The 25,865-nt window shown below is 48.0% G+C and overlaps 1 protein-coding gene across 3 annotated transcripts in view; it reads left to right on the plus strand.

The window, feature by feature from the left end:
* Tex2 (testis expressed 2) overlaps positions 1–25,865 on the plus strand; it is a 114,179-nt gene that overhangs the window by 58,541 nt on the left and 29,773 nt on the right. For all 3 annotated transcript variants that reach the window (XM_052195055.1, XM_052195054.1, XM_052195056.1), the window contains exons 3-6: positions 9,093–9,293; positions 11,270–11,609; positions 14,478–14,725; positions 25,075–25,221. In XM_052195055.1, coding sequence (XP_052051015.1) covers positions 9,093–9,293; positions 11,270–11,609; positions 14,478–14,725; positions 25,075–25,221 — 936 coding nt within the window. The remainder of the gene's footprint in view (positions 1–9,092; positions 9,294–11,269; positions 11,610–14,477; positions 14,726–25,074; positions 25,222–25,865) is intronic.

Genomic DNA, 25,865 nt, shown 5'->3' on the forward strand with positions numbered 1-25,865 from the left:
GTGTATCTATCCAACTGTTCAAGTCTAGAGATTTCATATGCAGCCTAACCCAGGGTGTCTGCCAGTCAAGTACCGGGAGGATTTGGGTCAGCTCATGGGAGGAAAAGGTGATTAGGTTTGTGCATGGAAATTGCATTTTGCAAGAGAGACCTGGTTTGAAGTACTGTGGTGTCTCAGGGGCAGACTCGGGGGTCAAGCTGAGCTGATTCTGGCGGGCATGTTGGTCTGAGCCCCAGGCTTGTCTGCCCCAGGTTCCCATGTAATATGGCTCCAGCAGCAGTTCCCGTCACTCCAGGATTCTTATTTTCTTACTCTGCAGTTTGATGCACTATACTTGGATTCCGTCCTTGAGGACTGTGGCAGAATCTCCTCCTTGCGAGTAATTGTTGAACCTGTTCCTTCGTGGCTCTCCAGGAGTACGGATTTGTGGGCTGGGGGTGGGGTGGAGGCAGCCTGTGGAGCTCTCCAGTTCTAAGGACTTCATTTAACCCCAGTAGCTGTTTTCAGAGTCAGGCTTCTTCATTCATATTCTCAGTAAAGAACCATGGCCGGAGCTGAGCCGTGCCTTGTTCTCCCTGCTCTGTGGAGTTGGCAGTTTAGTAAAAAGCAATCAAAACAGAACAGAGAAGGCGTCACCCTAAAGGGTGGCAAGGCACTGCCCAGACTCTCGGGCCGTGCCATGGGGCTATGGTTGGAGGCCACACCTCAGCTGGCTAGATCTGAGGCCAGGTCCTACCTGTACCAGTCTCCATCAAGAGGCAGGTCATTTGAACTTTGTTTCGAATGAATGTGGTTGTAGGAAATCGGTGAGGGTAAAAGCCACACGGTGCACATGACGTTCTGGGACACGTTGAGAGCCTAGATACCAGGTGTTGGGAGTATTCGTTAGTATTTTCAAGCCGTGCTTAAGACTTCATTCTTATTGTATGAATTATGCTCCCTGAGTTCTGTCAGTGTGGAGAAATGTGGTTTATACGTGGACTATGAGTTGGGATGAGGAAAGCAGGAAGTTAGGCTGTGCCCTTTTACCGGATGGAAAAGCTGGGTGGGGGGAGTGTCTGAGGACTGAACAGCACCCACATAGTACCTGGCAGGTGTCGGAGGCTGGGTTGGAACCTGAGCCACCAGATACTTTGGAAGTCTTGCTGACACTGTGGGCAGCCAGGGAGTTTTATCCACAGTCCTACACAGAATCAAATCCGAGCACATAGGGTCTCCTAAAGCTGACAGCTTTTGTTGTCCACGGTGCGGGTGCCATCCGAGTCTGATCCTGGTGGCGTGTGTTTGTTGTTGGGAAGCCATGGACTTTAGTCTCAACTAGATCTGTTGAGCAGAATTAAAGGAAGAAGGCATTTCAGGAAGGGGGAGAGCTGAAGGTGAAAAGGAAGAGAAAAAGAGGAGACCATAGCTGCTGGGCGTCTGGGGAGATGAGGGTGAGAGGATCGCTGGCCCGGTCACACTGGATAGACGTCGGAGCAGGCCGTACCCAGGAAGTAATGGCTGGATCACACTGGACAGACGTCGGAGCAGGCTATACCCAGGAAGTCATGGCTGGATCACACTGGACAGATGTCGGAGCAGGCCGTACCCAGGAAGTCATGGCCTGGACTCCTTGCCTTTGCCACTAGAGTAATAAGGTTTTACGGTTTTGATCTGTGTAGTTAGGTCTTCGCGTTGCTCTGAATCAGGTTGCCCTGGTATTTGGTGAGTGAACACAGAACATGACCTATATCTGTCAGAGCTGTCAGCAGAGGCTAACTGCTTACTCATCCCTGAACTTTGGTCCTGCTTAGTGGAGCCAGAGCCGGGGAGGGGCCTGCTCCTCAGGCTCCTGGGCTGAGCTCCTGCTCTGTGGCAAACCAGCTCCCGGAAGCCTTACGGGAAAGGTTGGCTTTGTTTATTAGTTATGAGAACTGACCTAGGGAGAGAACTGATCCACAGGTCCTTAGAGGGCACAGGATAATGTTGGCACTCCTGACCTGTGCACGGAGCCCTGCTGAGCCCAGCTCTCACACCTTTGGTGTGTTGTCTTATTTTCCAATCTGAAAAGCAAAGAAATAAGCTAAAAGCTAGATAGACGTTCCCCACAGATGAGTGTATATTTAAAGAGAGGGATACGTTTGGAGAAGCCTCTACTCGGTGACCACAGACGGGTTGTTTTTGAAGCTACGTAGAGCTGTTGTTGATAAGCTGAACACAGCAGTGAGTGTATCTAGTCTTAGAACTCGACATGCAGATCTGTAAATGCTGGAGAGGCGGAGGAGGGGAGTTGGAGGCCAGCCTGGTATACATAATAACTCTCTCAAAGCACTGAACGAAAGAAGAAGCCTGAAACCAAAATAGACATATCCTGGCATGGAAAACGGGAGGCAGAGGCAGGAGGAGCTCTGTGAGTTCCAGGCCAGCCTGTTCTACAGAATGAGTTCCAGGCTACACAGAGAAACCTTGTTTCAACCTTCACCCTCAGAAAAACAAAAGAAAAGAAACTACTTTTCCCCCTGCTGAGTTGGGAGGAGGTGGAGACTCTTGTGTCCCAGACTTAGTGTCACCTGTAACCCACTGTCATGGCTAAGCAAGGCATTGCTTTCGTGGACATTAATTCTGCTTTAGAAGAGATGTTTGAGGCCACTCTCCCACGATGCCCTAGTGCTTGGAGTCCATGAAGCTGCTGTGGCCCCTCGTTGTCTTTGCATCCAATTGTGATGAGCCTGCATATCTCAGGGCAGCGGAGGTCCTCCTGCTCAGCTCCAAGTCAGCCTAATCATGGCTGGTGCCAACAAGCAACTAGGGCAGTGGAAAGGGAAACCCCAGCCGTGCAGCGGCAAGGACTGGCAAGGAAGTCTCAGGCCAAGGCTGTCTTCAGAAGTACTTCAAGAGTAAGAAATGAACAGTTTTGGTTCGTTAACAAAAGAGAAATTATAGAGAGAATGTTCTTTGGCCATAATATAATTAAGCTGGCAGTCAGTAACAGAAAGATATCTTAAAAATTCTCAACATTTTGAAAACGAAACATACCTCTAAATAGCTTATAGAAGGGAAATTAGAAAACGTTTCCAAATGAATGAGATAAGAAATCCAGCATGTGGACTGGAGAGATGGCTCAGGGGTTTAGAGCACTGACTGCTCTTCCAGAGGTCCTGAGTTCAAGTCCCAGCAACCACATGGTGGTTCACAACCATTTGTAATGGAATCTGATGCCCTCTTCTGGTGTGTCTGAAGACAGCTACAGTGTACTCACATACATAAAATAAATACATATTAAAAAAAAAAAAGAAATCTAGCATGTGGTGGTTCAGCAGTTAAGAGCACTAATTGCTCTTCCGAAGGTCCTGAGTTCAAATCCCAGCAATCTCATGGTGGCTCACAACCATCTATAATGAGATCTGATGCCCTCTTCTGGTGTGTCTGAAGACAGCTACAGTGTAGTGTAGCTTTATTATATAATAATAATAAATATTTAAAAAAGAAAAAAAATCCAACATGTAACAAATTTCCTCCAGTGTAGGATTTAGAAGGAAACTTAACAATAGTAGAAGTTTATGTTCAAACAGAGAAGCTTTTGAGTAAAGTTCAAATTACTGCTAGGGCTGAAAGAAGGATGCCACCACAGACTCTCCACACACTGAAGAGAGGAGAGAGAGTTCCAGACTCCTGTAGTGCGGGTGTGAGTCCCTCACTAAGACTCTCCAGCCCATGTAAGAGCAGCAAGGTGTGGCTGCCAGGCTGGGCCAGGGATGCGGAAGACCCTATGTAAGAGAAAGGGGCTGGGAGTGATAGAGCAAGCAGTTGATCTTCTGATAGGTATGCGACTACCTGCCCTGGCCTCGACTCTGGGCACGGGCAAACCCACTCACACATACACAAACCCCAGGGTTATAGTGAAATATCACAAACCTGAGAAAGTAGCTGAAATAAATTCTTCAAAACACCCCTTGGTTTAATAGTTCTTAAGGACAAATAAATTCTTAAGTGTGCCTGGCAGTGGTGGTGCACTGAGATACCATGACATCCCAAAAGTTATTGTATGAAAACTAGGTTATTTACCATCCTAAATTAAAAAAAAAAAAAAAACATTAGCAAATTCAGTTGAACAATGTAGAAAAAGGATTTGGGGTTCAGGGTAAACCTTCAGTAGTAGAGAACTATTCTGCTCTGGCTCCTAGTCCTAACAACAACAATAACAATAACAATAACAACAACAACACACACACATTGGTAGGCTAGTCTATGTTGGCACACACAACTTTAATCCCAGCACTCAGGAAGCAGAGGTAGGCAGATGAGTTCAGGGCCAGCCTGGTCTACAGGGTGAGTTCCAGAACAGCCAGGGCTACCCCGAGAAGCCCTGTCTCTAAACAAACAAACAAACAAACAAACAAAAAGATAGGGTGGTGGAGATGGCTCATTAAGTAGAATTCTTGCAGCACTAGCAGAAGGACTCTTATCTCTCCCACCTGTGTTAAAAAACACTGCTTGTCTGGGCTAGAGAGATGGCTCAGTGGGTATGAGCACCGTCTGTTCTTCCAAAGGTCATGAGTTCAAATCCCAGCACCCATGTGGTGGCTCACAACCCTCCATAAAGAGATCTGATGCCCTCTTCTGATGCCTGAAGACAGCTATGGTATACTTGGATATAATAAATAAATAGCTGGGCGTGGTGGCGCACACCTGTAATCCCAGCACTCTGGGAGGCAGAGGCAGGAGGATTTCTGAGTTCGAGGCCAGCCTGGTCTACAGAGTGAGTTCTAGGACAGCCAGAGCTATACAGAGAAACCCTGTCTCGAAAAAAAACAAATCCAAAAAACCAAAAAAATAAAGTAAAATAAAATAAGTTATAAAAAAATTAATAAATCTTTTTTTAAAAATGCTTGTCATAGAAGCGCATTTCTACAGCGAATTTCAGTACTGGGGGCCAGAGATGGACAGATCCCATCTAGATGCCATTCTAGATGAACAGCAGATCCCAGGTTCAGCGAGAGACAGTGTCTTAAAAGTGTAATGTGAAGAAGAGACTGAAGGCCAGATAGGTCCCAGTCTTACAGTCACACAGGAATGAAAGAAGGGAGAGGGAGGAGGGGAGGGAGGAAGGAAGAGAAAGAGAGGAAGAAAGAGAAAGAAGGAAGGAGGGCTAAAGAGATGGCTCAGTGGTTAAGAGCACTGGCTGTTCTTCTAGAGATCCTGAGTTCAATTCCTAGCAACCACGTGGTGGCTCACAACCATCTGTAATAGGATCCAATGTCCTTCTCTGATGTGTGCAAGGAGAATGACAGTGTACTCACATACATAAAATAAATAAATCTTTAAAAAAAAGAAAAGAAGGAAGGAAAGACAGGCAGGCAGGCAGACAGACAATGTCTGGTTGGTTGGGTTTTTCAAGACAGGGTTTCCCTGTGTAACAGAGTCCTGGCTGTTCTGAAATTCACTCTGTAGACCTTTCTGGCCTCACAGAGGTCTGCCTGTCTCTGCTTCCTGAGTGCTGAGATTAAAGGCATGTGTACCTGCCTTGCCTGGTTTAAGAATTTATTTTAATGGTAAATTAATGTTCATGATGATAAAAGAATCTGATGTGTGATCTTGGCCCCAGAGCCCCTCCCGGCCACCTTTGTAGCAGTAAGGTGCACTTGCTGCCACGAGAGCCCTGGGGCTCAGAATGAGGGATCTGTTTAAAGATCAAAGATTTGTCATTAGCCTAGAAATGCTTTCCCATTTCTCTGTGAGCACTGCGTTCTTAGCACTGTAGTCTAGATGGGCCTTCAGCTGCAGCAGCCCTCCTGCCTCCAGGCCCAGTGCTGAGGTAGATCGTTGCAGCCACCAATCTGAAAACTGGTGCTCCTGGATGCTGAGGTCAACAAGAATCCTCTGGGATGACAAATCAGTGGTTGGCCACGTGAAGCCTTGCCATTCTGGCGTGGCCTCAGTCAGCAGCATCTGGTACTCCTAATAGCGGTGTTCATGGAAGACTGTTCTTTTTAAGGGTGCATGGTAAACCACTGCAGCCAGATAGATCAGATAGGAGGGAAAGGCTTCCGACTGTACATCAGAGGTTACGTTGGCTGAGCTACGATTTCATCATGGCTCTCAAGCCGTGCCATTTGAGAATGCTTTACATTTGGCAGTTCTTTCCCCCCAGCTAATGCTGACAGTTGATCCGCTTCCATCCTCCCGAGTTGGAGGATGCCTGTGCTTCTCAGATGGGTCATCAGTGGTCTGTTCTCAGATGCTAGACTGCTGCCCTTCCTGTGAACACCGCGCAGCCAGCTGGTGGGCGAACGCATGGTACCGCAGTCAGTGACCCAGGAGGGTGGAACCCCCAGCTCCTGAGTAGTAAGTGGTTCCTCAGTCTCACCTTACACACAGACGGGTGTGTTTGGAGCCTTGTACAGGAGCTGCCTTTTTGTGACAATGTCTCTTATTCATATTCAAGTGGGCTGATGGGGCAAAGACTCAATTCTCCACTCTTTTTTTTTAGTCAAGAGTTGTAACCTTTTTTCTTTTCTTTTCTTTTTTTTTTTTTTTTTGAGTTTTAACTTTTTTAGCTTATAACGTTTTCTTAGGTGTGGGGTAGAGCCCAGGGCCCCGTGTGTGCTCGCTCCTAGACGACTTCAGAACCTTCATGTCAGCTCCTGGGGTAGAGGGATGGCTCAGTGGCTAAGAGCATTTGTTTTTGCAAAGGATCCAGTTTGTTTCCCAAAACTCACATAGGAGTTCACAACCATTTTTTATATCTCCTTTTCACCTTCCTGGGCACCAGACATGCAGGTGACGCACACACATGCAGGTATGACACTCTTACACATTAAAAAAAAACAAACAAACAACTTAAACCTTAAAAGAAACCTTTGTAATCAATCGTAGCATTTTCTATCATGTAGATTTGGTGCATGTGGTGACAATGGATCGACAGAGGAAGGGGGTTCTGAGGAGTCCTCATTCTCAGAGGCTCAGTCAAGTCAGCGCTGGTGAGACTCAGATATGTACTGTAGAAATGGCTTCCGCATTCTAGGTGGTTCAGGTACTTGCCTGTCCATTATAAAGTGAGCCATTGAATATTCCTTACGGAGCTCTTAAGAGGTCTCAGTGATTCACCAAGGCTGAGACAATGCTTTTTGGCAGGCAAAGTGTTAAATGAAAATACTGACTGTGTTAGTACATTATTACATTAGTACAGTCTGTTTGCTGTTTTGATGTTTTGTTAGCATATATTAACATATATTAACATACAAAATGAAGGGTGTCATTGTTTTCATGTGTATGGATGATGTATTTGATTATATTATGCCTTCTGTGTGTTGCTTGTTTACGTCAGTGTGTGTAAATGCTACTTTTGAGGCCCAGGTGTGAGACTGCGCGGGGTGACAGGCCCATAATTGCCACTACTCAGGAGGCCAAAGCTAGAAGGGCCAAAAGTTCAAGGTTAGCTCTGAGCAACTTAAGACTCTGTCTCCAAAAAAGGGGGAGTGGGAGCCTGGGGAAGCGGCTTAGTGGTGAAGAGTGGTTGCTGTTCGCCAGAGGATCAGAGGTCAGTTCTCAGCACCAGTACATGACTCACAACTCCCTGTCACTCCAGACTGAGGATCTGATGTCCTTTTCTGGTCTCTGCAAGCACACACATACATGTGCACATACTTACACAGATTGATACAGTTACATAAAAGTAAAATCAAGGCTAGGGAAGTGGCTTAGCAGTTAGGAACATTTATTGTTCTTGAAGAGGACCCAGGTTTGGTTCCCAGCACCTACATGGTGATACGCAACCATCCGTAACTCCAGTCCAGGAAAGTTGATTCCCTTTTCTGATCTCCCAGATAGATTAGAACAATAGGTGGTAGATAGATAGATAGATAGATAGATAGATAGATACATACATACATACATACATACATACATGGATGGATGGATAGATACATACATACATACATACATACATACATACATGGATGGATAGATAGAATAGATAGATAGATACATACATACATACATGGATGGATGGATGGATGGATGGATGGATGGATAGATAGAATAGATAGGATAGATACATACATACATACACGGATGGATGGATGGATGGATAGATAGAAAGAAAGAATAGACAGACAGAAAGATAGATGGATGCAGGCAAAACACTCATAAAATAAATCTTTAAAACAACAAAACAAAGCCCAAGCCACCCTGTGAATATATGTGTACCAGTTTGAGGATAGGTCAGTCCTTTGCTCAGAGCTGTGCTTATAAATTACTGTAATAACGGAGACCTGTTCATTGTACCTGTTTCTTTATTTGCTGTTGCCTAATTGTTACTCATCTGCTTTTCACTGTATGATTTCTGTGAGGTACATGTTACCATCTCACTGAAATTGTCCAGTAAGTTTGCTGAGTCTTGGATGATGGTAATTAATGCGATCTGCGAGATGTCAAGGATTGTTTGCAAAGTAGACAGAAGTCCGCAGAAGCCTGGCTGATTTACAAAGCTGGACTGGCGCTGGTAAAATGGTGTGGTGGGTGCTTGCTGCCAGGGTGGACAACTCGAGTTCCCTCCTGAGTCCCACGTGGTAAAAGGAGCCCTGCCTTCCCTGCAGGTTGTGCACACTGCAGCCCACATGTAACAACCATTCAACACGCATGTAATAAACAGGCACCACATATGTAATAAATAAATCAACGTAACAGGCGGGAGCCAGGTATGCTGACACCACCGGTAACCACAACACTCAGGCTGTGGGGCCAGAAAAAGTACAAGTTGTAGGCTAGCCTGGGCTACATAAGAAACCTTCTAACAAACAACCAGAAAAGGCCATACTGGCTCAGTGCTCATTCCCAAGGGAGGGCTGCCAGAGAGCCTTGCTCTGTTGAATGCATAAGACTTGAATTTCTCCTTTTGCTTGTCAGCTTTAAGAAAAGAATATTTTTAAGATAGTGGACATTACTATTCTGACTCCCCATATTTGGGTTATCAAAACCGTACCAAATTACTCCTCAGCACTGAGCATGGGGAAGCTAATACTGTACATCTCGACCTCCAGTTCTGCTATCCAGGGTTCTTACATACAGCTGTTCTCTCTTACTAATTACTAATAGAGGCTTTTCTCCACCAGGGATGGATGAATGAGATTTACAACTATGATCCAGAAACTTACCATGCGACTTTGACGCACTCGGTCTTTGTCCGGCTGGAGGGTGGAACCTTAAGACTTTCCAAGCCCAACAAAAACATATCCAGGAGGGCAAGCTACAATGAGACAAAGCCGGAGGTCACCTACATCAGCCAGAAAATCTACGACCTCTCAGACAGCAAGGTGAGTCTGGGAAATTTTGGAAGTAGAGCTTGAATGAGTAAAACGTGTCTTGATTGCTGTGCCGCGCCCACCCCGTGCTGTTGTTTAAGGAGCATCTCGCTTTAGGGCAGCATCTCAAAGACACGGAGCTGTTGGGCATCTTCAGAAATGCAGGTTGTGGCACAGCAACTTTTGAGTGGGGCCCGAGAACTTGGATTTCTTTTTTAACCCCCCCCCCCCAAGACAGGGTTTTGATATTTAATCCTGGCTGTCTGGGAACTCACTCTGAGACCAGGCTGGCCTCACATTCACAGAGATCCTCCTGCCTCTGCCTCCTGAGGAATGACACTAACTGTGCACCACCACTGGCTGGCTGAGCCTAGATTTCTTTGAGTTTCCAAGGTGGAGCTCATGCTCAGTTCCGTGGACCACGCTCCAGGAGCAAGCGTTCTTTCTTTGCACTCTGAATGTTGACTTTAATACCTGGTTATGGAGCTGGGCATGCACCTCAGTTGGTAGAATGCTTGTCCATTCACCAAGCCAGTGCTCCATCCCCAGCACTGATGCCAGGCGTCATGACATCTGTATCTCAGGAGGCCAGAGCTGAGAAGCACCGTGGTTTCAAGGCCAGCCTGGGTTACATAGTCAGGCCAGGCTGCTCTGGACTACATAATACCTATTCCAGCCTAGCCCACACACCACCCTCCAAAGAAAGAAGGAAGAAGGAAAGAAAGAATGAACGAACACTGGATTTTCAGTCTAATTCTATGTATGTGTTGCCAGGTATTGATAAAGCATCATTTGTATGGAAATATAAATTGTCATTCCACAGACATGCTGTCTTAGGGTTTTACTGCTATGAACAGACACCATGACCACAGCCACTCATATAAGGACAACATTTAATTGGAGCTGGCTTACAGGTTCAGAGGTTCAGGCCATTATCATCAAGGCAGGAACTTGGTGGCATCCAGGCAGGCATGGTCAGGAGGAGCTAAGAAGTCTTTTTGTTTGTTTGTTTGTTTGTTTGTTTGTTTTTATGTATATGAGTACACTGTAGCTATCTTCAAACACACCGGAAGAGGTCACCAGATCCCATTACAGATGGTTGTGAGCCACCATGTGGTTGCTGGGAATTGAACTCAGGACTTCTGGAAGAGCAGCCAGTGCTCTCAACCACTGAGCCATCTCTTCAGCCTGAAGCTGAGAGTTCTATATCTTCATCTGAAGACTGCTGGCAGAATACTGACTTCCAGGCAGCTTGGATGAGGGTCTTAAAGCCCACACCCACAGTGACACACCTATTCCAACAAGGCCATACCTCCAAATAGTGCCACTCCCTGGGCCCAGCATTTTCAAACCATGACATATGGGTCTCTGTTGTCACAGCTCTTGTGAGTGGTCTTGCCATCCCTTCACAGTGATGGCGGTATGTAAGGTAGCCGCTCTATGGATTCCTCCTTGAGTTGATCCCAGCACTGACCTGCACTTTCTGTCTAGCCTGAGCGTAAGGTTCACCTAGGGTCACTAACTCAGTTGTTATCTAATCCTCTTTGATGATAACCACGGAAATGTTACTACTGTTTCTGCTGCCTGCGAATAAAGATATTCATAGCTCTTAAATATGTACACTTAGAGCCGGGCGTGGTGGCGCACACCTGTAATCCCAGCACTTGGGAGGCAGAGGCAGGTGGATTTCTGAGTTCGAGGCCAGCCTGGTCTACAGAGTGAATTCCAGGACAGCCAGGACTACACAGAGAAACCCTGTCTCAAAAAAAAAAAAAAATATGTACACTTAGGAATTTTGAGGAATAACAAGTCATCTCTAAAATGTATTCCGTGTTCTACGGTCAGATTGTAGATAGATGGTTAGAATTATTTAACTTCTGCCATTTCAGTCAAAGGCTCCAACAGGCTGACCTTTCTGATACTCGTGGTAACGATGCACGAGGTAGGCATGCTTTAGTTTGTAAATTGTCACCTGCCTTTCTCTGTAGATTTATCTTGTACCAAAAAGCTTGGCTCGAAAGCGAGTCTGGAATAAGAAGTACCCCATTTGTATTGAGCTTGGTCGGCAAGACGACTTTATGTCGAAGGCGCAGACTGATAAGGAAGCTACTGAGGAGAAGCCGCCTCCTGAGAAAGAGCTGCTGAGCGAAGACCTTAAGAAGCCACCCCAGCCTCAAGAGGGGACAAAGTCTAGCCAGCGAGACCCGATACTGTATCTGTTTGGGAGAACTGGCCGGGAGAAGGAGGAGTGGTTCAGGCGCTTCGTCCTGGCATCCAGGCTGAAGTCAGACCTCAAGAAGCCGGCTGGTGTGTCTGGAAGTAAATCAGGTAATAGCATTTGTGCTAAGTGTGTCACTGTTTAAAGGGCTTGTGGGAGGATTAAGAGAGTGGCAGGCAGGCAGGTGGCAGGAAGCCGCCTTTACGGCATTACTCTCTGCAACCTCAAGTGTGTGTGCCTTTTACAGTAACCACCACCACCCTTCGGTCTAAAGCATTTTTTCCAGTGATGTTCCATTGGCAGGTATATGTGGTTAGCCTGTAGTGAGGCCCTGGGACTCTCCTTTCTTGACACTCGCATAAAAACAGCTCCAGGAGACCATAGTCTGAGGATAGTGGTTAGAGCAGAGCGTGGCGGCGTGTACATTTAAGCTCAGGACAGTGGCAGTAGCAGTGGCAGTGGCAGGTAGATCTCTGTGAGTTGGAGGTCAGCCTGGTGTATGCACCTGAGTGCTGGCATTAAAGGCATGTGCTGCCATGCCCGGCTGATCTGGTTAGTTTTTATGGCTTGCACTTATGGCATCATGAAGTCAGTGGTGAGAGCCGGGACTGTGGGAGGCCTTGGTACCTACTTCACACTGAAATCAAGCAAGCCTCCACTCTCACACTCCTAGCAGTACCTTGGTTAGCCGGGGCTGCCTTAAAACACTGTGAATAGAAATGGTACTTAGAAGCCGGGCAGTGGTGGCACACGACTGTAATCCCAGCACTCTGGGAGGCAGAGGCAGGTGGATTTCTGAGTTCGAGGCCAGCCTGCTCTACAGAGTGAGTTCCAGGACAGCCAGGGCTACACAGAGAAACTCTGTCTCGAAAAAATCAAATCCAAAAAAAAGAAAGAGAGAGAGAGAGAGAGAGAGAGAGAGAGAGAGAGAGAGAGAGAGAGAGAGAGAAGAGAAGAGAAGAGAAGAGAAGAGAAGAGAAGAGAAGAGAAGAAGAAAAGAAAGAAAGAAATGGTACTTAGAACAGCAGGCAAGATTGTACTGTATTTCAAAGCTAGTTTGTCATCAGCTGTGAAGGTGACATTGGTGATGAATCTCCAGGACCAGGCACCTCCATAAACACCACAGGAGAGCAGTCTTGCTGGTTGACTCAGGCCTGTCCTCTCTCTCAGGGATGCTACCGCTTAGAGACATAACACAGGTTTCTCCGGCAACTCTGCAGTGCAGGTTCTGGCTCAGGAGGCCCAGCTGAGGGTGGAGATTCCAAATCTCTAGCGCTCAGTTTCTGTCTACAGTCAGAAGTGACTGCAGGCTGAGCAGAACCTGGTGAGCGCGGAGAAGCCATGAGGGCCCCGGCACAATTCCAGACTGATGTTAGTTACCAAGGGCTACCCATGAGGTCTACAGACTGGTGACAGTTCCTATGCTCTGCCCTACCCCAGCAAAGAAGCCACCCCACAGGCCGGGAACAGCAGCCACGCCCATCAAGAGTCAGGTCCTCATACCCCCAGGGGCAGGGAACAGCAGCCACGCTCATCAGTCAGGTTCTCACCCCTGTCCTTGAACTTGGGGGAAGGGTGCTCTTGGCTCTATCTTTTTAAATTGTTTATTTATTAACTAAAATCTGGAATCTATTTGGATCGCACTGCATTTTGTACTAAAGTTCTTCTATTAAAAATGGAGGAGGGGTGGTTATACATTGTCCCGACATTTAAAAATAATATTAAACCTTGAAGTGGTTTGAGAATGATGAAGGATTATAAAAAGTTTGAATTCTAGGTAAAACCTCCAGTAGTCAGTCCTGTAAATAACCTAGTTAACCACTAAGTTAAAGTAGCCTTCCCAGGTGTCTGTGCGACCAGGAGAGAGCTGCAGGTCGGACAGCCGGAAGCAGGCGACACCAGTGATGCAGTTGGTTTTGACCTCTCCTCTTACCTTGTCTCACAGTAAACCTGAGGGTCAGATACATCCATGCTTAAACCCTATTGCAACAGGATAAACTGAATCCGAGTCACACTTGAGCCACTTGACGGACAGGCTCCCACCTTCCCGTCCACCCACACTTCCTGTCCCTCTGTGTGTCTTCCTCTCGGGACTCCCCTGAATCTTGCTTCCTGATATTCTGTTCTCTATCTGGATCATTCTTCTGCCAGGGCAAAGATGGCAGCTCTTTCCCCAGCAGATAGCACAGGTGCCCCTGGGGGGATGTCAGTGCCAGGCCTACAGCTCTTGTCAGTGCTTGTTACAGGTGACTGGGACTTACCTTCCTGTATGTCTTACTCCAAAGACAAGGATCCAGTTTGTTCCCCTGGTTAGCATGGAACAGGTCTATAGAAGGTGCTTGAGGACTGCTTCATTGAATGAAAGGTGGCAGCCAGGCAGTGGTGGTGCACGCCTGTAATCCCAGCACTTGGGAGGCAGGGCAGGTGGATTTCCCAGTTCGAGGCCAGAGGGGGGGGGGGGAGGGAGAGGGAGGGAGAGAAGAGGGAGAGGGGAAGGGAGAAGGGCGAGGGAGAAAGGGGGAATGGAGAGAAGGGGGAGGGAGAGAGGGGGACAGAGGGGTGGGGAGAGGGAGGGAGAGACCCGGCACCTCTGCCGAGCCCTGAGCTGTGGATGAACTATTCATTATCTTCCTGCCCACCCTCCCTTTACCCTGAGAGCATTCACAGCTCCACCCTGACTGGAGGGTACACTGGTACTGTGTTTTGTGTTTATGTTTTCCCAAAAGATCACTAGGAGCAAAGAAAAAGGTAGTTACCTAGCATACTACAATAGCCCCATCCCAGAATAACCTTGGAATAAAAACCATTCTAAAGTCACCTATCGTTAGAGCAGAAGGTATTTTTCAGGGTAAAGTTGTTTTTTTTTAAAATCATTTGTTAGCATTTTAGCTACTTTCCCATTCACCCATAGGCATTTCATTCCTGCTTTTTTTTTTTTTTTTAATCGTTTGCATTAATAGCTATCGTTTCTTACCCAGGGCTCTTGCCTGCCCACAGCAGGCACAGCAGTCCCTCCGGGCACCTGACCCATAGCCGTAGCAGCAGCAAAGGCAGCGTGGAGGAAATGATGTCCCAGCCAAAGCAGAAGGAACTGGTGGGCAGCGTGCGACAGAAGATGCTTCTAGACTACAGTGTGTACATGGGCAGGTGTGTGCCCCAGGATGACCGAAGCCCACACAGGAGCCCTGTGCAGAGCGCAGAAAGCAGTCCCACAGCTGGGAAGAAGGTAAAGCCACCAGGCCCGGGCCTGTCTTGCTCTTCTTAATCACCTTCGTGTGGGAGGGATTCATGCCAGGCCCTCCCTGTTCAGGATTTGAAGACATAGTGATGACCTAGGCATGGAAAGGCATGTGTTTTCTTGGAACTCATGTTCAGGGGGATGGCACAAAGCTGGCATTGGGTGGCAGGAAGAACTGAAGCCAGGTGAAGGCAGTTAAGGAAGGCTCCTACTATGTGTGTTATCTGGGTCTCTGAGGAGGTAATTGGTGAGCCACAGTGATACAGGTAGGAGAACATTCCAGAAGGAGGGCCCCACTGTCTACAAAGGTTCCACAGCAGGAATCAATCGGGATACTCAAAGATGGGTACAAGCGAGGACAAGAGAGGGAGGCAGCAGACTGGAGGCTCAGTGGGGCCTCTTCAGATGTGTTCTGAGGGAGATGGGAGGTCCTACAAGGGTTTGCCGTTTGGGGAGCCGTTGTTGGAAGGCTAAAACGTAAGTGACTCTGTGGGAAAGAAGGAGAAGGTGGGAAGCGGTGGTGGGTGGGCTAAGATTCGGGTGATAGTGGGTGGTCGGGAGAGGAACTGACTTTGCTGATAGACAGATGTAGGTACGAGAGAGGGAAGCAGGAGGTTGCTTAGTGTCTGCACCTGAGCAGTGGGCTGTAGGTAGGAAGGTCCCCGTCACTGGCCTAACGCCTCAGCTGTCCTTGGCTTTGTCAGTGCTCTTGAGGATTTGTCATGAGATCTAGTCCAGAGGCCTCTAGTACAGGCCTCCGCTGTGCCCCGCCGTTTTGAGGCATAGCTGGGCCTGCACAGCACAGCCTCTTCCCATGGAGAGTCAGTCGTGTTTGACCTCGTGCTCCGGCCAGATTTCTGCCTCTAATGAGGAACATGTGGTGTCTTCCTCTTGTGCCTTTGGCTGCCCCGTGCTTTCCTTGCTCTGTTGATTCTCCTCTGTGTGGAGGTAACTGCTGACCTGACCCATGTGACCTTGTTAGATTGACAACCGACCACATGCCTCTGCCTCCGGTGGAAGCAGACTTCCCTCTAGGCTAGCACAGGTTCTGTCAGCTCCTCAAGAAGTGCCCAGTTTACCTGGATCATCTCCCTCCTTCCCACATCCCCTTTATCCTGGACATCAGTTGTCTGGTTCTCATCAGGCCCAGGAAGATCAGGAAGATCAGAGGGAAGGCTGTGCACTACACAGAGCCTGATAAAAATCCTTCTGAATAGTTTCCTCACGTTGGAAAGGTAATGAAAGCTGAGCACGGTGGCACACTATTATAATCCTAACACTCAAGAGGCTGAGGCAGGAGGATTGCCATGCTGGGCTATTACTGTTAGATCCTGTCTTTAAAAGAACAAAAAACAGCCTTGGGGTGGGGGGTTGGGGGTGGTGATGGTGGTGGTGGTGCATGCTTTCAATCCCAGCATTCCGGAGATAGAGACAGGAAGATCTCTGAGTTCAAGGCCAGCCTGCTCTACAGAGATAGTTCAGGACAGCCAAGGCTACACAGACAAACCTTATTTCAAAAAACAAAAACCAAATAAACACCAAAGCCTATAGTGTCCAGAGGTTAATTGAATAACCGCCGTGCTCCAGGGAACCAGAGAGCTGGCCTTGCATAAGCCCGTGCACACGTCAGTGGCCTTGACAGCATTTGAACAAAGCACATTAGTTCAGGGCTCCTCAAATCTGCTTGGCCTGCCTGAAGCTTGTAGGGCCATCTTCTGGCTCTCCGGTGGTTTGGTAGTGGGGTGCAGGTGTTAGTCATCATCACTGTGAAACAAACAGCCACTGGGGTGTTTGCTTCAAACAGTAGTCACTATTTATTTTTCCTCACGAGTTTGTAATTTCATCAGGGGTAGCAGACAAGGACTTCTAGCTATTCTGTACAGGGTCACTTGGGAGGCTGCACTGGAGGCTAGAGGCTGATCACTGCTGTGGGGTTTGAGTAGGTGTGGCCCTCACAGACTCATGGGTTTGGCACTATTAATGCTTGGTCCATGGAGTGGCACTATTAAGAGGTGTGGCCTTTTGGAGGAAGTTTGTCTCTGTGGAGACGGGCTTTGAAGTCCCCTGTGCTCAAGTTGTGCACAACGTGGCTCACAGTTACCTGCTGCCTGGGGACCAAGGTGTAGAACTCTGAGCCCCTTCTCCAGCACCATGTCTGCCTGCACGCTGCCATGCTTCCCGCCATGATAATGGATCGAACCTCTGAACCTGTCAGAGCCCCTGTTAAATGTTGTACTTTATAAGAGTTGTGATCAGTGTCTCTTCACAGCAGTGAAACCCTGACTGAGACCACTGCCAAGGGGAAGTGCCCTCTCCTGGAGGTTGTTGGGTGGAGCTGAGCCGGCCCTGAAAGCTGGAGGCCTCAGGTCTTCCTTCAGGCAAGCATCCGAGGACGGATGGTGCCGCAGGGGTCCCGGTGCTCTCTTCTCTCTTCGGGACAGTCGGAACCTCCAGCCTGGTCAAGCGGAAGGCGTGCCCTTCCCAAGGGGAGGCGTGTTAGGGGGAAGGTGAGCTCTGCCATGGTGCTCTGCCCTGCTGATGGGCAAGCCGCAGAGCCGGTGCTATGCTGACTTCAGATTAGCTTTGCGACTTGAGCAAATGGTCCCCTCCCTATGAACTACTAACATGGTTCCAAAATTCAGAAACCATTTGATTTCACCAGTTTCGCTGCTGCCCTCACCCACTTCCAGACCAGCAAGTGCCCTGAGCCTCTGACTGGCTGGCTGGGTGCATCATTTGCTCTTCTGTTTCACTCAGAGTTTAGCGGACTATTGGTGTTCTCTGAGCACTGCTGATCCATTCACAAATACTTTCTGGAAATTACATCATGTTTGTTCAGAATTCACTCTCATCTTTTTAAACAGATGCAGAGACGGCGGATGTGTGGATGTTCTATAGTTTAAGGTTTCCCCAAAATTTTGTAATTTCTGGTGGTGCCAGGATGAATCACGTGTGAGCGTGCTTTCGTGGTGTTGGGGTGTCTTCAGTGCAGAGTCTGAGAAGCAGGATTACAAGGTCAGAAGGTAAATGCGCATGTGCTTTGGTTAGAGAGCGCCAAGCTCCGTCCAGACAGTTGCGCTATGCACATTCCTACCAGGAAGGCTCGGCCGTGCCTGTTTGTCTGACCTCACCAAAGATGGATTCTGGGGATTGTCGGTGTTCATGCCTCGTGCTAAACAAAGATAGCACATTTTCTGAAGGTCCACATTACCTCCAGTGCGAGTCCAAGAGGAGCCTTCAAGGCTCCAAGACACAGAAGGACTGGGACATTCCCTTAGCTGGCTCCATTGTGGCTTAGACTTGGCCACCACCGAGATGGTCGCCCAGGTTCATAGGTCCCGTCTCCCACTTGCTGCCATCGGCCTTCCTTCCCCTTCACAGACCGTAGTAAGCACCTGTGCTCCCCAGGTCAGGGCTCCCGAGTGTCCTGACCACGCCACACATCCATCTCCCTTTGGTTGGGTTCAGGGCTGGCTGAGGTGAATAAGCCAGGGTTGAGTCTTGTGTTCTCGGGCTCTGAACTAACATTAAAAATACCCAGCATCTAATTAGTGAACACAGACCACCCTGCCGTGTGAAACAGTTCAAACCATTACTGGCAGTTAGTTGTTCTTATCCATAATAATTGAAAACAAGATCAGGAGATTCAGTATAGGAACAACTTAGAAGCTATTAAACTGTATTTGAATTATAAAACATCACTGGTTTCTAGATGTTTAATATCTGGTTTTAGGTGATTTTAGTCATAATTCAGAAAATTCTTTTAAAATGTCTCCAAGTGGGATAATATTCCTTCTGGTATATGGATGTCTCTCAGGAGGGGACAGCCTGCAGGTTGGCTGCACACATGCTCCAGGTTTGAGGCCAGGAAGTTATGGGCTCTGCGTGCCCTGAAGTTGGCTGCTGGGAGAGCAGCCTGCCAGCAGCAACGTGTGCCCATCCTCCAGGCGTGAGGCTGTGGCACTCAGGGTGTGTGGGTGCTTCACTCCCTTTCATGGGAGGACTGAGGGAACGTGAGACCCTGCGGGCTGCTCTGGGGTGGAGCCCTGTTGTCACTGTCACTTGGGGTTGTGGATTCTATTTTTGACCTAGTATCCGTGAGCTGGATTATAGGACTGTGCCGCCTGTGTTTCAGTGTATAAGAATGATATGAACAAGAATCAGTTAGGAAGCAGGAACCCTGAAGCTAGCAGAGGTTCTCAAACTGCCCTTTTCTCTCTTCAAACTGTAAACTGGAAATGGGAAAAAAAACAAAACCTTATTATAAGTAAAAAAAAAAATATGAAGCAATATGTCCAATTTAAGAATAAAAAATTAAAGGTCACAGGAATGCCAAGAAAAATCAGTAAGGAAAAGAGTACCCTTCATTTGAAAACATTTGTACATGTATTGTGTTTGTGCATTCATATGTGTTTGCTCATGTGTGCATGCCCCTGTGCCCACGCCATGCAAGTGGGAGGGTAACTTGAAGGAGGCAGTTCTCTTTTTACACTATATGGGACCTAGGATTAAACTAAGGTCCTAGTGGGGTGTGGTGACACACACCTTTAATCCCAGCACTTGGGAGGCCATAGCAGGTGGATCTCTGAGTACAAGGCCAGCCTGGTCTACATTGGGCTTGGTGGCAAACACCTTTACCCACTGAGTCAGGTCACCAGCCTAAGAATAGTCTTTTTAATAAGTGATGTGAGAACAACTAAGAAGTATGTCAGACCTTAGCCTCAACGCGCCATGCAGAATTAGCTCATGTGACACAAGTCTCACATTGCATGCAGATCACAGACCTCAAGGTAAACACTAAGCTATAAAGCACATGACAGAAGTAAATCTTAGACTGAGTTAGGGCATGGGGTGCACATCAGAAACTCTAGCCCAGAGGAAACCGATAGAATATGAGTTCAAGCCTGCCCAAAAGAACACGAGGAAACAAAAAGAGAAAAATAAAAGCTCCTACAGAGACAACATAAGCAACCATCCAAAGACAACCGGGTCTTCTAAAGCCAAGCCTCTGGGGCCGTAAAAAGTACCACAGAGGACACTGAAAGCAGCAGCCAGGTGGCCGTGGGCCTGGTGACCGGAGTTCAGTCCCAGAACCCATCTGGTGGAGAAAACCCACTCCCACACACTAAATAAAATGTAATAAAAGCAAATTTTCAAGTTAAAGAAATTAGGGGCCAAAGAGATGGTTCAGTGGGTAAGAGCACACACTGCTCTTCCAAAGGACCTGGGTTTGATTCCCAGCACCCACATGGTGCCTCACAACTGCCTGTAACTCCAGCTCCAGAAGAATCTGACATTCTCTTCTGGCCTCCCAGGCACCCGCAGGTGTGTGGCATGCACTTATACAGACACACATAGATACACAAAAATGAAAATAATAAAAAAAGCTTTAAAAAGTAGTTCACAGAGTAGGAGAAAACATTTGCAAATTGTTTCTCTTCTGTTGGTCTAATACCCAAAATATATAAAGGAGTTTCTGACTCAAGACTAAGGACATAAATAGTTGAATTTTCAAAATAGGTGAATGCACAGGAGCTAGCATACTTGGGAAATGTCTGCTCTCCGAGGGTCTGATGTGGATCCCCAGCTCCCACGCTGAGTCAAGCATGACCACGCTCATCTGAAGCCCCTGAGCTAGGCAGGCAGAGGGGGAGATCCCTGCAGCCCAGTGGGCAGACAGCTTAATTAATAAAGTCAGGTTCTGTAAGACCCCATCAGGAAGATGGTCTGAGACTAGAGAGAGCTCAGCAGTCATGAGTGAATACTGCTTTTGCAGAGGACCAATTCAGGTTCCAGCACCCGTATCAGGTGGATCCCACCAGTCTAACTGCCAGCTCCGGGGATCTTGTGCACCTCGTGCGTTTTGGTCAGTAACTCCACTCGTGAACTTACCCACCCCTCCCCTCACCATAAGAAAGAAAACTTTATAAACTAGTAAGGCAGAGAAGAGATCAAGATTCCCGTTTTTAACCTCTGGGCTCCATATATACACATGTGTATGTATGTGTATACATATGTGTGTGTATACATTTGCACATATATGTGCATACATACGCACACACACAAAGACAAGTGTAAAGGGGACTGGAGTGTAAACTCAGTAGGTAAGGGCTTGCTAACGTGGTGACATGCATTTAAATCCCAGATAAAAAAGCCAGATGTGATGGTGTCTGCTTGTGGTCCCAGCACTGAGGAGATAGAGACAGGTGGATTCTGATCTCGCTGACTAGTCAGTCTGACCAACTCGGAGTATCTCAGGTCAGTGAGAGACTCAGTCTCAGAAAACAAGGTGGGCAGCTTAAAGGGCAACCTCCAGATTAGACCCTGACCTTCAAACACACTCAGAACGGGTCAGGAGACAAAGATGGCTCAGCAGCTAAGGGTAATGGCTGCTTTTCCAGGGGCCCTGGGTTCAAGTCACAGCACCCATGTGGTCATTCACATCACAGTGGACTGCAGACAGAGCCTTACTTATAACTCTAATCCCAGAGGATCCGACATACTCTTCTGGCCTTTTCGGGTACCAGACATGCACATAGTGTACAGGCATGCATTTAGGCAAAACATTCATACACACAAAAATAATTGTTCTAATGGGTCAAGGATTTAGATAGATATTTCAAAGAAAACAATGTGTGGGCTAGAGAGATGGCTCAGTACAGAGTGCGTGCTGCTTGTGCAGAAGACCCAGGTTCAATTCCCAGCACTAACAACTACTTGTAACTCCAGCTCTAGGGGAATCTAATACCTTTGGCCTCTTTGGGCAGCTGCATTCAAGTACACACACACACACACACACACACAGTTTTTAAAAAATAACAAAAAAATCTTGTTCCAGAACAGCCAGGACTGTTACACACACAAAGCAACCCTGTCTGGAGGATGGGTGGGGAATCTTAAAAACAGAAGTATTGTTCCATTGGTCAGGCGGTCAGGCATGGCGCCACAGCCTGTAATCCTAGCACTTAGAAGCTGGAAGCAAGAGACTCAGAAGTCAAGATCCATCTTCTACAGAATGAATTCAAGGCTAGCCTGGGCTACAGGAGACTCATAAAAACAGTTTTGGGGAAGGAGGAAGGAAGTCACTTTGTGGCTGTGGCCAGGCTGGCCTGGACTTACTACAAAGACCAGGCTGGCCTCTAACTCACAAGGATCTACACACCTCTGCCTCCCAAGTGCAGAGATTAAAAGCACATGCTATTAATTTTTTTTTTAAATTATTATTGGTACACTGGAAAAAGACTGAAACTGAGCTGGTGGTGTGTGTCTGTAGTCCTAGCTCTCAGGAGCCTGAACTGGGATTGCTAGTTTGAAGTCATCTGTGGCCATACAGTGAGACCATGTCTTTAAAAGGGGGGGGGATTAGGCTTAAAGAAAATACAGTGAAAATGTTTCTATTCTATCTCGGAAGAGAGATCATGCGTATGTTCTGTAATGAATATGCATTGTTTAAAATCAGGGGAACAAGCACACACACGTGAAAAAGAACGTCCTGCTGTCTCTGCTCCTGCACCAGGCCACCTCAGGTGCCACCTTGACACAGCAGCCGTGTGTGACCAAACTCAGGAGCAGTTGTTCGATCTCTCTTAGCAGAAAGGCATCCCTGGCCTCCATGCCGCGTTGGACATGAGCTCATTTTAAATACAATACTCCCAAGAGCTAGACAGCCGGTGTGACGGCCTCGCTTCGCCTTCAGAACATTGGCCTCCCCAAACATTGCCTCTGGAAGAGTGCTTGGGAGGCTGCCCTTCCTAACCGCTGGAGGGGGAGGCGGCACACTCTCCCTGCGTTCACAGAGCGGTATTAGGAAGCGTGTGCACATTTATTCTTTGGCTTTAAATTTTTATGACAGTCATTGGAAATGCATTCTAGCAGCCTGTGGAGCCCAGGTTTTGTTCGTTCAGCCCTTTTGATGCATTGTCTGCGCTCTGTGCCTCTGATGTTTGTCTTTGTTCCCTGTGTCCCTGTGCAGAGCCTGCCTTAGATAAAGGAACTGGTGAAAAGGAAAAGCACCTTGCTTGTCAGTTCTTTGAGATGGTTTACCGCGTCATGTGCCACTGGCTTGGATGCTATTGTGAAATAGTCTTTGTTTCTTGCTGCTTGGGGGGGGGGTGTTTCCTGTAAAAATGAGCATTTTAAAGAAAGACTGATAAAAGGAACATGTGCTCTCCTGAGAAAGGAAGAGGTGGCCTCTTCTGTATAGCCTACAAGACTAGAAGTGGTGAGAGTTTGACGTGGGTAGTGGTTTGGCACTGCCCTAGTAGCCTGGGGGCCATTTTCTTTAGATATGTGATGTTTCTTCAGAAGTCTGCGCACATAATCTGATGGGACTTGAGGAGTCCTGTTACCCTTGGCCTGAAGATGATAGTGCACAGTGTGCAGAAGAGGGGGGTGGGAACATAAACACATGGCCGCACGCATACATGCATGCATGTGATATAAGAAATTGCTGATGCCAGCTTCTGTTCTTCCATCCGGAACTTGGTAGTGGAAAATGTCTTAGTTAATGTACAGCACATGACATAGAATGTTCTAGAGTGGGGTAGAGCCACCTCTTCTAAAATGGAAATTTTAATATGTATCAGTTCTAAACAAAGGTTAATTTTTAATGGATATGTATGTGTGGGTGAATGCCACATGTTTGGGTTGCCCATGGAGGTCAGAAGAAGGTGTCAGCTAGTGTTGATGGTGGTTCTGAGCCACCGCTGGGCGCTGAGGACAGAACAGAAGTGTGTCCTCTGGAGTGCAATAGTGCTCTTAACCACCGAGCTGGCCTTCCAGCCGGTTTGTTTTTAAAAAGTCACTGACATTCGTAAGGAAGACCTTGGAAATCATCTAGATTTGAAGGGGACTAGAGCATGTCCTAGACACTGACGTGTCACTGAAGAATGGAAGTGAGCCGCCCACTCCCTAATTCCCAGAGAGAGCTGGCACAGCTATGGCACGGCATGGGGCCGAGCACTCTGCTGGCTTTGCACCAGATTCCGTGTGTGGCTCATAAGGGGCTCTCACAACCAGGCAGACCTTCAAGGTTGGATTCTTGCCACCTAATGACCAATGTGCCATGCCTCTGGCCTGGGCACATAGCACATGCACAGAGCAGGCCTTGGTGGCACATACACACAAACACAGGTACGGAGGAAGAGAGAGTGGATGGTCTGTAGTTGTAGCATGTGGAGCCTAGGTGTGTTTATGTAGATCAGGAAGGGAAATTCTGCATTTCTAGATCTTTAGATGGTTCCTTTTGTTTGCTTGCTTTTCTCTATAAGGCCACAACTAAGTCAGATGCCTCCACAAGTGTCCATGTCGTTGGCAGGATTTGGCGCCTGTCCCCCCTCAGGACAGAGTAAGCAAAGAGCCAGAATCAGGCTTCCATCACTACAGAGGGAGGGAGGGAGGGAGGGCTTACTCGTTCCTCAGATGGAAGTAGGCTCCCCTCTTTCTGGGCTGTTGTAATGCTCAGATTATGGTGTCACCTGTGCATCTATGTGTATCTGTAGCCAACAGCACTAATGCTGCCACCCCTGTCAGTGCTGAACCCACCAGCATGCTCGCCACCAAAGCTCACAGTCCCCTCATAGCTGCTGCTGCTGCTTCTCCTCCATGCCCACCTCTGACCCACAGTAGGCCAGATTCAATAGCCTGGCAGCTAACCCAGGAAGTTAGAGACAGGTTTGCTTACCCACTGGTCACAGCAGATGTTTCAGGCAGATTGTGTGTGGGTCGCGCAGTGGGCACTGGAGTATTTGTTGGGCTGGGGTTGAGGCCAGCATCTGTCCTGAGAGGCATGTCCTCATCCAGCCCTGTGGCTCTGACCTCCTCTTCATCACACGCGGAGAGGGGAGGGCTTTGGAAACTCCTGACTCTGCTGAGTGTCTCTGAAGCCCTGCATTGCAAATGTCGGTATGTATAAGCACCGGCAGGGAGCAGGCTGAGCTTGAGGCCTGGCCATGGGGAAATGCATTCCTCCTGGATGAAGATGGGCCCAAGCCTTACCTGGGAGAAAGATAAGCCAGCTCTGACAGATAACCCTCCGACATTGAGTTAGTTGGGAGGGAGCGCATGGGCAGGGCGGGTTATCTGAGCTAGGACTGTGCAGTGTTTCGCTGGATCCTGGGAGAAGCAGAAAGGAGACAGAAGGCGCCGCTGTGACAGCCGGTCTCGCTTCTCCTCTTCTTGCTCACTAGCACGATGCGGGACTTGTAACGTATAGGGAAGATGGACAAGTCACGCGTCTCGTTTCTACAGGAGGGGCCTTCGGAGGCTTTATGGAAATAAGCACCTGTCTGAATCTCTAGTTTTCTGACAGCTAATTTTGGTCTCTTTTCTATTGCTAGTTGCCAGAGGCCCCACCCTCTGAGGAGGAAGAACAGGAAGCCTGGGTGAATGCCTTGCTTGGAAGAATATTTTGGGACTTCTTGGGCGAGAAATACTGGTCTGATGTAGTGTCGAAGAAAATCCAGATGAAACTCAGCAAAATTAAGGTATCAGTTTTCACCCGGGAGGCGTCTGATCCCCCACCTCTTCAATTCTGGATGATCCGTCCCCTTAGGTCTTAAGTGAAAACACACCCTGATCTAAGAGTGCCACACATGCACACCTGCCCTGGCTCACAGGCTGACCTTGATCTGGACACTTATGTCTAGAGACCCAGTCAGCTGTGGGGTTTACCATTTCTACTGTTGCTATGTCGTTACCCTCTCTAGGTGGTACTTCAGAACCTGTTTAGGAGAAAGGAGCTCCCGGAGCCGATCTGTGTCTGAGTTAGACAGCTTACACTCTGCCTAGCTTCGAGGTGGGCTGAGCCACATGGAAATTTTGAACTATGTGGGACCCTTTTTTGGGCTGCTCTCCTTCCCTCAGCTAGGACAGTTACATGTGCCTGCCACCGAGCTTTGCTCTGGGCCAGATGTCTCTCTGTGTTGGGCTCTCTCTTTGCTGAAGGAATACTCCTGATGTTAGCCAGGCCCGCTTGGAAGTGTTTAAAATCCCTAAGGATCCCTGTGACTGTCATTAAAGGACATGCTTGCCAACCAGAGACCTGGAGAGGGTCCTGAGAAGCAAGACTTTGGCTTGCTCAAGGTCCAGCCAGGGAGAGCGCTTTGGTCACCAAGGCCTCACTGAGAGC

The sequence above is a fragment of the Apodemus sylvaticus genome, chromosome 10 (assembly GCF_947179515.1).
Source record: "Apodemus sylvaticus chromosome 10, mApoSyl1.1, whole genome shotgun sequence".
NCBI classification, from domain to species: Eukaryota; Metazoa; Chordata; class Mammalia; order Rodentia; family Muridae; genus Apodemus; species Apodemus sylvaticus.